The sequence below is a fragment of the Colias philodice genome, chromosome 32 (genome assembly GCF_061535455.1).
Source record: "Colias philodice isolate Cphi_HAF_F1 chromosome 32, ilColPhil1 Martin Lab GWU primary, whole genome shotgun sequence".
NCBI classification, from domain to species: domain Eukaryota; kingdom Metazoa; phylum Arthropoda; class Insecta; order Lepidoptera; family Pieridae; genus Colias; species Colias philodice.
This window is the reverse complement of record NC_143117.1, coordinates 2,394,328-2,409,037: the sequence shown is the minus strand read 5'-3', so window position 1 is coordinate 2,409,037 and position 14,710 is coordinate 2,394,328. Positions and strand designations below refer to the sequence as shown.

The 14,710-nt window shown below is 35.3% G+C and overlaps 1 protein-coding gene across 1 annotated transcript; it reads left to right on the top strand.

The window, feature by feature from the left end:
* The first annotated feature begins 10,758 nt into the window (after positions 1-10,758).
* On the top strand, positions 10,759-14,487 carry LOC149474950 (uncharacterized). The gene is made up of 3 exons (XM_089714033.1): positions 10,759-11,276; positions 11,494-12,355; positions 14,334-14,487. Exons 1-3 carry the CDS (start codon positions 10,759-10,761, stop codon positions 14,400-14,402), a joined length of 1,449 nt encoding a protein of 482 aa, XP_089570159.1. The 3' UTR covers positions 14,403-14,487.
* Positions 14,488-14,710: the final 223 nt, after the last annotated feature.

Here is a 14,710-nt window from a genome sequence, read left to right as displayed (position 1 = left end):
ACTATTGCACTACCTTGTTGATATGTTTCACTCACTATTTATGATGACCTGCACTCCAGGTCATTTAGAAGAGGTGAATGCTGCTTCCTCTGACGCATAATTTAATTCACTTTACCTGCACCGGCATCACACACCGGCATTTTCCCACATATTAAAATTATAAATAAACGATAGCTGCAAAAGACCTTATAATTGGATTAGTAACAATCTAAGTAAAACTTCGGTACAATTATTACCAAGTGAAATGCCTATAGACTGGGTACATACTTAAATGCTCGGTTATTATTTAATATCTATATTCTGTATATATGTACTTCGTTACTAAAACAATATAATATGTTCCGATTTTAATTCAATATACCTAATAAAATCGGAATGTATTATAATATGTATATACAGGGTGTAATCGTTAAGTGTGCACAGGCGATTATTCCGTAACTATTACAGATATCAAAAAACTTTAAACTGATATCGAAAGTACTTAACCTAATGAGTAAAATGGCCATAATAAATTTTTAAAAATAATACGAGAAATATCTAAAAAATTAACTTTATACCCTCCCATACATTTAGTATGAGATATGAATATCCCATGTACATGGGTTGATCCAAAAGTAATGATAATCAATATTAAACAAGGTCATTACAGTTAAAATAATTATGTATTTCTCTAGATAGTCTTCTAACTAGATAATATACTTCGATATTTTTTTTCCTTAACTTAGAAAAAAAAAACTTTGACTTCATCTACAAAAATCGGCCTTCACTTCGCTGTCGTCTTAAAATTTCTTGTATCGACGGTGTTTCTTGTGCCGAGGTAAGAGATAGAATTAAATAGGAGCTAGATCTTACAAACAGGGTGGGTGTTCAAGCATTTTCAATGCCGATTTTTTATTGGCAGCCATCGCAACTGACGCTTTCAAGACCGAAGTTTGCCATGTCTCTTTTTCTTACTAACCTACCCGCAATCTTTTAATTTGGTCTGTGTAGTAAGAGCCCTGTGTAGTAGTGGCTACCTTCTTAAAATATTCCACATTTCTTCAGCGTCCCAAAAAACTACGGCTTTAATCTATCCCACTAATTTTCACTTTGAAAATCTTCACCGTCACTTTGGAAGCTCGCATCCAGGCCATTGATTGTTTCTTGGTTTCAGCATAAACATGGTGAACCCAGGTAACGCCCATGGTCACAAATCGTGACAAAAAATTATCCTGATCTCATTAAAAATTTAGAAATTCACCCTCTAAATGTCGAATCGTTGTTTCTTCTTTTCGTCGGGAAACATTCTGGCTCGCACTGTTCACATTAAAATTAATGTTAATACTTGGAAACGTGGCCTGTAGATATAATTTTTTTGTGATAACTTAGTGATTACATGAGCAAGCATAAAACATTTATTTTATATTTTTATGTGCACAGGAAATACCCAATTATCATTACTTTTGGATCAACCTATACATTTAATATGAAAGATTTTAGCTTTTTTTTTTGTTTTTTTGGTTTTCTGCTTTAATTACTTCGCAAATTTGGAGGGAAGTTCATTTAGAAACTGTAAATAGACCTCCTCATTGTATTGCACAATAAGGACGTCACTTCGAAAATCTACTATGAATACAAAATGTATGGGAAATAAATTGTATGGGAGCGTTTAATGTAACATTTTTGGTTATTTCTCGTTTTATTTTTAAAAATTTATTATGGCCATTTTACTCATTAGGTTAAGTACTTTCGATATCAGTTTAAAGTTTTTTGATATCTGCAATAGTTACGGAATAGTCGCTTGTGCACACTTAACGATTACACCCTGTATATCTGTACCCTAAATAATATAATAAATATTATACGGCAAAATTTTAACCAAACATAATTGGTTCATTATTTATTCTTATTTAAGCAACAACAACTTATCATATGATCCTTAGGCACAAGGAAGATTTGTTTATTTCTTCGTTTGTCCGTCTCTCTTTCATATCGTAATAAAGCGATTTATGATATATTTTTGGGCGATAGTTTAGAGGCTAGAAAGTGGCAGCCTTTTTTATAGCGCATTAAAAATATTTAATTCATACAGATACATAGTATTACAATGTTAAGGTTCATAATTATCAATTATTTAAATACCAACTTTCGGGTATAAACCACTCTGACAGAATTATAGTCTTAGTGGAGCTTGCTCTGCAACAGTACAATATCATACTACCTATACTGTGCCATTGACTTCTATTGAACCGCTTTTAGCTTCACCTGTATGTTCGTATGACTGTATGCAACCAATTCTTTTCGATTCGCTTAGGACCTACCCAAACCGTACAGATTTAACTTCAGTGACAATATTACAAGTTACAACAATTTATTGACAATACAATAATGAATATTTAGTAAAGCGTGATTAATAATGTATTTCTTTTTTTTATACTTCTTATTGTAACCTCAACACACACGCGGTGTTGTTCATTGTATGGTTATTACATTAATAACACATAGGTATTTAAAATTCAATAAATGTAACGAACCTAAAACGAATCAAAATGTATCATTTTGTTGATGACTTTTTTTTATTTGTTACTTATGATAACATTTGTATTTGTATTACTGACAACTTAATAGCCACTTGAAAAAGATAAAGATAACTTAATGACAATAATAGTGGCTAGACATTAATCACACATTAATGGTCTGAAAATAAGTACTTAGTTGGATACATATTATTTTTTTTTAACTGTACAATGTTAACTGTAACAATCAGTAATACAAATTTAACTGTAACAATCAATAAAAATTAATTAACTTGAATTTACAATATTCAATTTTGCATTTCGAAATCAATACCACTATACCACCTCAATATTGTAGAGATTAATACTTGGAATTTATATTCTGACTAAGGCACGAATGGTGACCTTTTCGCGATAATACATTTTTTTTTTTTTGCTTTGATAAGAAATCTTTAACGTATTTCTTAATTGATAATCTTTTATTCATTCTAGTACGATATCCATTATTTTTTCGCAGCGGTGTTAATGCATTAGGTGCGATATTGAATGTTCAAAAGATGAGCTCTTAAAAGATGTATTACGTCGTAAGTACCTACTTTATGAATATGAAATCAGACCAGTCTTACAAACCACCATTAAAACTTGGATTTTATATGAATTACTACGTTGTAAATCTTATTAAATTCTTAATAACTTTTAAACTTGTAAATAAAATTATTAGTGTATTGACTTTTATAATACTATTCACGTTGATGTTTGTGTTGCTGATTTTCTCGTCTATTATAAAATTGGTGTTTTTAAATTAAAAACAGTCGTTATTAATATAGTAATAACTAGATACACATGGTGTATGATTTTACCATGGTTCTTACATATACCTTGCATATAGGTACCAATATTTGCGGTATGATGTGGTTATGATCCATTTTTTATTTTACATTAAATGTTCGTCTTGAAATTGACCTTTATTATCTATCTAAAAATTTTAAGTGTATATTTGACAGGTTGTTTGTCACTATACACTATCTAAGTATCAAAGTAATCTACTATATAAAAATAAGTCGGGTTTTCCTTCCTGACGCTACAACTCCAGAACGCACGAACCGATTTCCACGGCTTTGCACTCGTTGGAAAGGTCTCGGGCTCCGTGAGGTTTATAACAAGGAAAAGGTGTCTCTGGTGCGAAACGGACTTCGCCAGGTTTGCTAGTTATTAACAATTAACGATTCATATTTTATGCCAACTGTCTATTGTCCAACTATTGTCTTTCACGGTATGTTATTGTATAAATTACGTAAAAGTCGTTTTCAACGTTCCAACATGTAATGATTAACAGTGTGTTATACCTAACCCCAAACCGGGGTGCTACATTTCCGCTGAGGGAGTAGTGTTATACTACTGCTACGTTCCGTTTAGAAAGCTTCTACATACCCGCAACGTTCCCGCGCAGGGAATTGTCGCGTCCTTGCCACGTTCCGATAAGGAACCTCATACGCTGCTACATACCGCTTAAGACCCATCTTCAGTAGTAGTACGACATTGCTACGATTGCCGCTGAGGAAATTCTTCTACGTCTTGCTTGCTTCGGCTCCTTAATTCCTGTTGAAGGAATTCAGCGACCAACCCTAACGACACCCTACCGCCTAGCCTTCGCAACGAGACGCGCACTCCATCTTACGTCCACCTTTATCAGTAAGAGCCCTACCGGAGGGTTTGGACCTAGGCACACCACGGCTCTTATTGTTACTGATATTTGTATTTTATTTTATTAATTAACTAAATTAATTGTCGACTGTATGGTGAGCAGTTCTTATTATTATTTTTTTTGTTTCCACCTCACCTACAACGCCACATAGTATGTATATACAATAAAAATGAATAGCCAAATATGTTGCCAAGTGTAAAACTCAAACCTCGGCGCGCGGCGCGTATCGGCTTAACCAATCCGGATAATATTCATATTCCAATTCGTTTAACGAACCGATAAATGGCGAAAGAGCATAACAACGTCTGCCAGGTGGCTAGTTTGAAATAATGAATATTGAGACTACTCTGTATGTCTCTCATTCCATTTATTTTTGTTTTCGAATATTCATTGTTTTATTACCTTACTCTGTTTATGATTATTATACAATCACTTAACCTGACTAACTTTATAGTTGTCGGTTAAAATATGTGCAATACCTACCGCAGATATTTTAGGCATTGTTATCATTATGATTATTCTTTCGTTGTTTAACAAAATCTGCTATGAATTTACGAAAATATTAAGTCACCTTTAGATATTATGAATAATAAAAACTACCTACTGTAAATATTTTAGCATTTATTATTTATACTCTTAAAATTGTGTTATTCCATTTTTAATTTGGATAACAATACTAACCGTAAGTATTTTCGAAGATACAATCCATATTAGAAGAAACACTATGAAATGATGACTAACTATCACATCTTTTTTAAAATCGCGTATGTAAGTGCATGAATTCGCAATATCGGCATCACCCAAAATATAAACATTTTATACGAGCATCACCCGTATTACATCACTACAGGCATCACCTGTATTGTAATTATATTACGACTACCAGGCATCTCTGGTATAAAATTACAAAGTACATACGGGCGTCACCCGATTTTTGTTTTTTCCACTACCAGGCATCATCATCTGGTATAACATTACAAAATACACACGGGCGTCACCCGATTTTTCTTGACCACCAGGCGTTATCTGGTAACACAGTACAAAGTACACACGGGCATCACCCGTTTTTTTCCTGTACTACCAGGCATCATCTGGTAACACATTTCAAAGTACGTACACGGACGTTACCCTTTTTTTGTCAGGCTTCATCTTGTAAAATTATAGCTTAACAACAACAACTTTAGAAATCCCTTGTCGTGGTCCACATCACCATCGAAACACATACATCAGAACTTCCATAATGTTACTATATTAGCCTGTCCAGGAAACTTACGTTCCTGATATAACCATGATGATAACCATTAATTACTTCTTTATGCAATAATGAATAATCTTAAATAATACTCATGCAACTTCACATCGAGTAATTAAAATAAGATATAAGTGGGTATTTGGTATAATTATATTTTTTGTAACCAGACAAACCTATTCCGAGCTGATCGGGAATCGAACCTTCTTAGCTCATTTAATCATGTTTAACCAATCCTCTAAGCAGGTTTTTACATATCAGTATTAATAAATTTATATGTAATCAAATGTCCCAAAATAATAATCTACAGCCTCGACTAAACAAAATATCACCTAAATTAATCTCGCTTAACGCAGTTACAGTCCTATGAATGACTACGTGAGTACATACTGGACGACGCTAGCTGTATACCCGTACACTGTACAGTGTATTTATCATACAGGCACCATACGCTCGAGCAATAAAGACAGCCCGCGTATGCATTGGTATTTGGTATCAGTGAAGTTATGTATACGAGAAACATTTTACAACACCTACTTTATCCTTCTGGCTACAAAAACAGCGTTATTAATACATACCTACTTACTAACGCATTATCACCAATACAGTTGTTCTCTCTTTTACTCTCACGCACGAGACATAATACATGTCTCACTCATGTACTTCGTAATAACAACTGCCGATTAAAATATAAAAGAACGTCCAGCCACGACGCTGAATGGTGCGTGACTAAGTGAAACTCGGGCACTTAGCTGAGTTTTTTCTTGCCAAAATAGAGAGCGGGTAACGTATCTAGCTTTTTATATATCATAGTCTGGCTACAATTATTTAAGAGGTTTTGCTAAATCTTTATGTAAACGAAACCTTCGTTTTCTACGGCGCGGAGGCACGCACATGTTATTGCTTTGTGCGGGTATTTTTTTTTTATGTAAGCGGCACAAAATATCATAATTAAAATAAGTATGTGTGTCTATTATTATTAACTTTAATATTCCCTTCGATGTAACTTGACTGTGGATATAATTAGTTCAATAGTTATCACAGCACACCTATTTCCTCCCTTTTTTTGTTTGTTTTGTAATTTTTTTTTTTTTTATTATCAACAAAAAATTACTTACATTTATTCCCGATTTACCTCGTCGCCAAAAATGTAGTGTATGTCCTTCCCTATTATCGGCTCTTAGACGCACACGACCTCTCGCTCCGACCGCCTGCAGCCAACTGAGCTGTGTGAGCGGTGTCACCGTTGCACGTGCGCAAGAGATGACATAATACTTCCCTCTCTTTCACTCACATACACTACACAATTAATGTTTGGTTAAAATTTTGCCGTATAATATTTATTATATTATTTAGGGTACAGATATATACATATTATATTACATTCCGATTTTATTAGGTATATTGAATTAAAATCGGAACATATATTGTTTTAGTAACGAAGTACATATACAGAATATAGATATTAAATAATAACCGAGCATTTAAGTATGTACCCAGTCTATAGGCATTTCACTTGGTAATAATTCGGTTTGCAGCTATCGTTTATTAATAATTTTAATATGTGGGAAAACAGTGGTTACTTAGATGGTGCAGATGCCGGTGCAGGTAAAGTGAATTAAATTATGCGTCAGAAGAAGCAGCATTCACCTCTTCTAAATGACCTGGAGTGCGGGTCATGATAAATAGTGAGTGAAACATATCAACAAGGTAGTGCAATAGTCATGTAAGGAAAAAATAAAACAGGTTAAGTACAGTACAGGTACAGTACAGGTACAGTACAGGTACAGTACAGGTACAGTACAGGTACAGTACAGGTACAGTACAGGTACAGTTAGTCAAAAGTATAGTTAAGTTACAGAAGGAACATAGTTTAAACATTATACCTTACATATACATTAAGTTACTGAAAACGATTTCGTCCCATTGGTTAATAAATAAATAATGACTTAATAAACTTAAATATAAGTATACAACTTATTCATGATAGATTGTCGTATACTTAAATAAATTGTCATTATTGTTATTATAAATACCTATGTAAGATGTTACATTTCTATGATTTTGAAGGAGCGACTATATGCCTATATATTCTTGCCGGCTCTTCTCTGTTGAGGCGGCTTTCCGAACCAGTGGTAAATTCGTTGGTAAATAAATTGTCCTTATACTGACGATTTTAAAACGTTTCTGGACGAGGTCTGGTTGATGAATGAAGGTTTGAGTTTGAAAAAATTATTAATTAATATCGATTTGAATACATATATTGTAAAAATTATTATAATTTTGAATATACATATACTTAATGGAAAAAAAAAAAGAAAAAAAAATGAAAAGGAGAGATGTTGCATATAGATAGAATTATATTACTAGGCCAGGTGACACATTCTACTCTATGGCTGGTATGGAGCGGACGTGTCCCTGAGTTGTGTTTACTAACTGATACTGGTGCTTAGGTATAGACTAGAATAGAATCATACATATAACATACCCGAATAGAACATAATATTTTATTTAATAAAATTAATTGAAAAAATTAAAAATTTCTAAAATAAAGGAGGGATGTAGTGTATGTGAGTGAAAGAGACGGAAGTATTATGTCATCTCTTGCGCACGTGCAACGGTGACACCGCTTACACAGCTCAGTTGGCTGCAGGCGGTCGGAGTGAGAGGTCGTGTGCGTCTAAGAGCCGATAATAGGGAAGGACTTACACTACACACAGCATTAGCTTCTCGTATTATAGCACTTAATATAAAATAACGCGCCATTTTAGTAAAAAAATATATAAAATTTGTATCAAATTTGTTCCACAACCACTAACTCACTCACGAACTCGGCACCTAATAGGCGAGTGAATTGCTGACAGGTGAATTCGTATTTGTAAATACTCGAACTCGACGTTCGAGGTGTAAAATTACCTTACAGAATGCCGAATTCATACTATAAACGTCAAAATCACAGACATGTATATTTAAGTAGACAACGCAAGTACCGCGATCTGTATGAAAACCAAGCGTGTCATATTTTTTGTACTGACCTTGACGCGTTATGACGTCACGAGCGCTTTTTAGTGATGTTAATTTCATTTTACGCTAAATCGATTAGGCCGCCACTCGCGCGGCGATTCTAGTATCGTCCTATCCCATCGAAGTAAATCGAAAGAAATCAGATCAAACTAGATCTATGTCTAAGAGGTAGTCAAATAAATGAATCGTAATCGATTACTAAATCGATTCAAGACAGAAAAATGATAATTACCATAGACAGAGGGATGATAAAATAAAGTTATAAACCTTTTAATATTCTAACAAGTAAACTAATGTGTTTTAGCTTTTTCTTACATATGCCCATTGAGTTACCATGTACTACGTACTAGAGAGGCCATCGAAAGAAAGTAATGAAACTGTCAATCAATCAATCTTTATGTCCCGTTGCATCGATCCATTTTCCTTTTATGTTCGGGTTACTTGGAAAACTGAAAAAACAAACATAGTCTAAGCAATAAGGAGTTTTCTTAAAAAACTCCCAAGATGACACTTTATAACTAATGGCGTCCATGTCATAATATTTATTTTTAGTACCTTTGTATTAAAATACTTAAAAGTTCTAGGTCAAGTCGTATTAAATGACAAAAAAAATCTATGCCTTTTTTTCTGAAAAATTGCTCCTTCAAATTATCATTTTTCTGTTCGATTATAAAATCGATTAGAATCGAGAACTGTTGCATCAAATGAACATCACTAACCACAAAATTGGACAGAAAAATGAGAACAGAAAAATGAGAAGACGCTATTCATTGCTTGTTATCATACGACGCGATCTTTACCGTGCCAAGTAAAAGCCGCAATGTATTCCGAATCATTTCGTATGATTTGGTATCCGTGTTTGTCACGATCGTTTTCCACAGATATTCTTTATTTGATTTTAAAATAAATAGTGCATATTCTGATTAGAAAATTACTTACCGGTGGAAGGAAACATCTATGCTAACTCGGCCACTCACAGCTGTGGAGTTTCTACAGTTTATAACGGCGCAATTCGGCATTTTACTTTATTCAGCTTCACGTCTTTCCTTGGCGAACTGCAAGCGCGGACTGAGTGTAGGCCAGCGTCAAGTAAGTTTCATAAACTTAGTTTGGACACGGGAAGTACATACACTCGCTTAGTCTATCTTGATACATGTCTGTGGTCAAAATACTCACTTAGCACAGTTCGCCTCGTCGCCGCTCTCGACGATGTGGCGCCACTAGTACTGTCGAGTTTTACAGAATACGAAATCGAAAACTCACCGCGGATTCCGCGTTCGAGTTTTTATAATAACCTTACAGAATAGCACTGCAGATTCCATTGGCGCAACGTAATTTTAAGTTTTCATTTTATATTCAATTAGCTTTATAGTTATTAATTGTTAAGACTTGCATCGAGCAAGACGTATTGTAATAAGTTTATATTAAAGTATTTCTAAGTGAATTCGTAGTTTTTTTTGGGGCCTCCGGCTGTCTGAAACATAATTTGTGTAATTGTTTATTTATTCTGAATCTTTAAGTTTATTGATTTTTATCCTTTACATAAGCTGTATTTAATAAAAAATGTTTAAAACTCGAATTTTCGAAATTTTTGATTTATAAGTTCTATGTAACGTTTTATAATTAAGTTATGGTATAATTAAATGTAGATTTCACTTTTGTACAGCTTAGACATTTTTCTGTATGGATACAGTGCCTTTCGATTTGAAGTTGGATAACATTTCATTTTATAGGTACTATTATAAAATTAAGAGCATGAAAGAAAAAAAAAAGCATTTCTTCATAATGCTATTGTTACCACAAAAAATATTTTCTTAATCGCAAATTTTAAGAGAAAATAAATTAAAATTAAAATTGATGTGGCGACGTTATACATACAGACGTTAGAACAAAGTCCACCATAAGAATGACGTCATTTAGGAATAAGACGATTTTTAAACATTAATAAAAACCTAAATATTTTCAAAAAGTAAAAATTACTGTTAGTTTTTATCTAGTTTTAATTAAAATAAAAATAAAAACAAGTAGCAAAAAATTTTGAAATGTTGTAATTTTGGAGCACCCTGTAAAGTCTGTATTTGTATGAACATAAGTGGAGATCGCGTCCACTTATTTTCATGCGTAAACGATGATATTCATACTCAACAGGTAACTTGGATTAACAAATAGGATAGGTTATATCCCGTAAATCCCACGGGAACGGGAACTGAAAATTATTCCCCGCGCGCTTGCAAGGGTTAAACGCATTCGCACAGCTGTTACGTTATAAAATAAAATCTGTGAATATGTCGTACAAAACTTTGGAAAATGTTATTCGTGAGTTAAATAAGACTGTGTTACATCTGCAAGACAAAGTAACTTCACTAGAAACGCTCATTCTAGAACAGAATTTGATCATAAAAAAATTTGTTGAAAATAAAGAAATGACCGATCCGGCGGTAGATTTGAGTTCGCCAAGCAAAAAGTGTGATGATGAAGAGGGTAACTCTAAGCAGCGGCCGCTTCGCGATGCTCGTCTTCGTGCGCTTACGACTATCAACGTTTCGAAGCCCAAGGTGCGAGCAGGAAAGAAGATGTTACCGCTCGCATCTCCGTCCCCACCGAGCGGCACTGACGGCGAGATCGTCCCTACTACGTGTTCTACGCAAGTCACGCAGAACTCGCAAGACAACTTCGAGGACGCGGATGGTTCGAACGACCGGAACGGTTACGGGGCTAACATGGAATGGGTCGACGTGAGGCGGCGTCGAGTTAGACGTGAGGCGAGAAATGTAGCTCGTGGTACGGCCGCGCCCGGTTCGACGTTATTGGAGGCGTCCGAACGTAAAAGTTACTTACATGTATATTATTTAAAAAAAGGAACTACAGTCGAACAAATTATTGAACATTTGTTATGTATTTGCCCAAATGATACATGTTTGGTAGAACAATTGAATTCGCGTGGTGACTATGCATCTTTTAAGTTAACTGTTCCCACAAAAAATTTGGATACTTATATGTCGCCTATTCATTGGGCGGAGGATGTACGTGTATACATTAAGCCTTGGCGTAGTGGATTTCGCAACCGAAAAACGACACAAAACCCCTAAATTAAAAAGTATTTGTACGCTACAATCGAATTTTGTAAGTGGGTATAGCTTCGGAGAACACCAAATTAAGAAACAATGCGGAAGTAAACCTTTCGAAATACTATACCAAAATGTAAGAGGCCTCCGAACGAAGTTACAAGATTTCTACATTAGCGTATCTTCGATTTTAGTGGATTTGTTCGCTATAACAGAAACTGGCTGCAACGAGTCAATATCAGACGCGGAATTAGTTCCTCCCGGTTACAGTATAATACGTTGCGATCGCATGGACGGCCGCAAGCAGGGCGGAGCGTGTCTTGTGGCCGCACCGCGCTTCGAGCTGCGGAGTGTACCCGTGCCGTGTGACATAAACATCGCCGCTCGCGCATTCGAACTTGTTTGTGCTACAGTGTACTTGAAAAAAAGATATTTATTCACGGTTTGCGTAGTTTACATTCCGCCAAATAGTAATGAGTGCGAATATATGTTGTTATTTAAAACTATAGAAGGGTATTATAATAAATACAGTGATTTATTAGTGATAGGAGATTTCAATTTATATTCATGTTCATTAAATATATTAAATTATTACGAGTACTTTTTTAGTTATTGTGGATTCACCCAGTGCAACAAAGTAAGTAATATCAACAACCGACAGTTGGATTTAGTGTTGAGTGCATTGAGTGAAGGAAGTTTGGTAAGTGTGTGTGAAGCGTCCGAGCCGCTGGTGCCGGTGGACGCGTACCACCCGCCGCTGCTGGTGTCGGCGTGGCCGCGCGGCCCGCCCGCTGCCGCTCCTTACTCAGACGCAGATGTGAGTACGACTACTTCCTTAGAGTGGAATTTTAATAAAGCCGATTTTGTTTTACTTTATTCTAAAATAGCACAAGTAGACTGGACGGATTTTTATAACTTAGGATTAGATATGAGTTTGAAGTATTTCTATAATGTTTTAAATTCAATTTTCGATTCCTGTGTGCCGTTAAAGAAGAAAAATAAAGTATGTTCGAAATACATTTATCCTGAGTGGTACACAAAAGAAATAATTCGAGACATTAAAATTAAAGCAGCGCATCATAAACGTTTTAAGGCTAGTAAATCGCAAAAAGATTATGAAATATTCAGTAGGTATAGATCTAAGGTAAAATGTTCGATTGAAATGGCGTTAAACAGTTATCGTCGGCGAGTTGAAGCGAATTTAATAGAAGATCCTAAATCCTTTTGGAAGTTTATTAACAATAGTCGGGTAATTAAAAAATCTAAACCTATGGTTGACGCCGATGGCAAGGTAATGACAGCACAGCAGAGCGTGAATGCATTTTCTGAATATTTTAGGTCGGTTTATATTCAGCAAAAACCAAAGTTAGATGTAAACTTAGCGATAACACAAGCAAATTGTTTAAACGGAGCAGTAAGAGTGCACATTGGGGAATTACAGCTTTGTGAAGTGCTGCAGGCGCTAAGTCAACTTAAGCCAAAGACATCTTCAGGTCCAGACCAGATACCGCCATATATATTGAAGGACTGCCGCCTGGTGTTGGCAAAACCCCTTCTCCATATATACAACTTATGCCTTAAAACAGCTGTTTTCCCAAACTGTTGGAAGATAAGTCGCGTCGTTCCAGTGCCCAAAGGGGGACGTGGTAACAGTGTGGATGAGTATAGGCCTGTTGCAATATTGCCCTCGCCAGCGAAGGTTTTCGAGTCTGTGGTGCAAAAAAGCATATTTACACAGGTGCGATCTCACTTGTCAGACGCTCAACATGGCTTTAGACCCCAACGTAACACTGCTAGCAATCTACTAAGCTATATGGCGGATATTATACCCGTAGTCGACGGTGGCGGACAAGTCGATGCGGCCTACTTTGACTTCAAAAAAGCATTCGACCTGGTCGACAATGATGTGCTGATAAAAAAGTTAGCAGAATTTGGATTCACTCCGCATCTGTTAAACTTTATGGCTAATTATATGACGGATAGGCAGCAATACGTAAATTATGCTGGACATGCATCAAATCCGTATTTTACCAGATCTGGTGTAGTTCAGGGCAGCAATTTGGGCCCCTTGGAGTTTATTTTGATGATAAATGATCTTCCAAAGGTAGTTCATTATGCAAAGTGCTTGCTTTTCGCTGATGATCTAAAACTATCAATGGTAATAAAAGATATAAGTGATTGTGAGAAACTACAGAGCGATATTGATAGAGTTGTAGACTGGAGTAAAAATAATTTATTACAGTTCAACACCGCAAAATGCATGATAATTACTTTCTCTAAAAGTACTCAAAACCAAACAAAATATAATTACCACGTTGACGGGGCACAGATTTCGAGGGTAACTGAAGTTAAAGATCTTGGCGTTAATCTCAGTGCTGACTTGAGTTATAGTAAGCATATAACTAATATTTGTAAGAAAGCTTTTAAGAACTTAGGGTTTATATTGCGGATGTCTCGAAATTTTTCGAATATTAGAGCTATTATTAATTTATACAATACTCTAGTAAGAAGCCAGTTGGAGTATAATTCCTTTATTTGGGGCCCGCATGAAATTAAATATAATCTTATGCTAGAGCGCATACAAAATAAATTCACTCGTTTCCTTTACATGAGATTATACGGGGTTTATCCTTTCTATCCGCTTATGTATCCGACTTTATTCGTTTTGGGCATGGTGGGATATAACGAGCTGAGGGTTAGAAGGGACCTGGCGTTAATCTCGTACCTGTTCAGGATTTTTAGAGGTAAGATACATAACGCGGATATTCTGGGTAAAATGTATTTGTATGTACCAGATGGATATGTGGGGCGCCGGCGCCGGCCTCCGCTGCTGCTGGTGCCGTCCGCTCGCACCAACTTGCTAGGTCAGGCACCTATGACGCGTGCACTTCGTTCACTCAATGAAATAGCAATTAAAACGGATATATTTTGTTGCACTTGGGATGAATTCACGCGAGTAGCTTTATTTGTAATATGCTATAAAAAGTGATAATGTCTTTATTTGTATGTTAAATATTTATAATTTCAATGTAACCAATTAAATGTAAAACCACTATCGTATTGGGAAACTGTAATGTTAGTGTGTGTTTTTTGAATAAATAAATAAATAAATAAATAAATAAACTATTTATTTATTGCACGCCTCATAAGCGAAGCGTTGAGGTGGGTACTA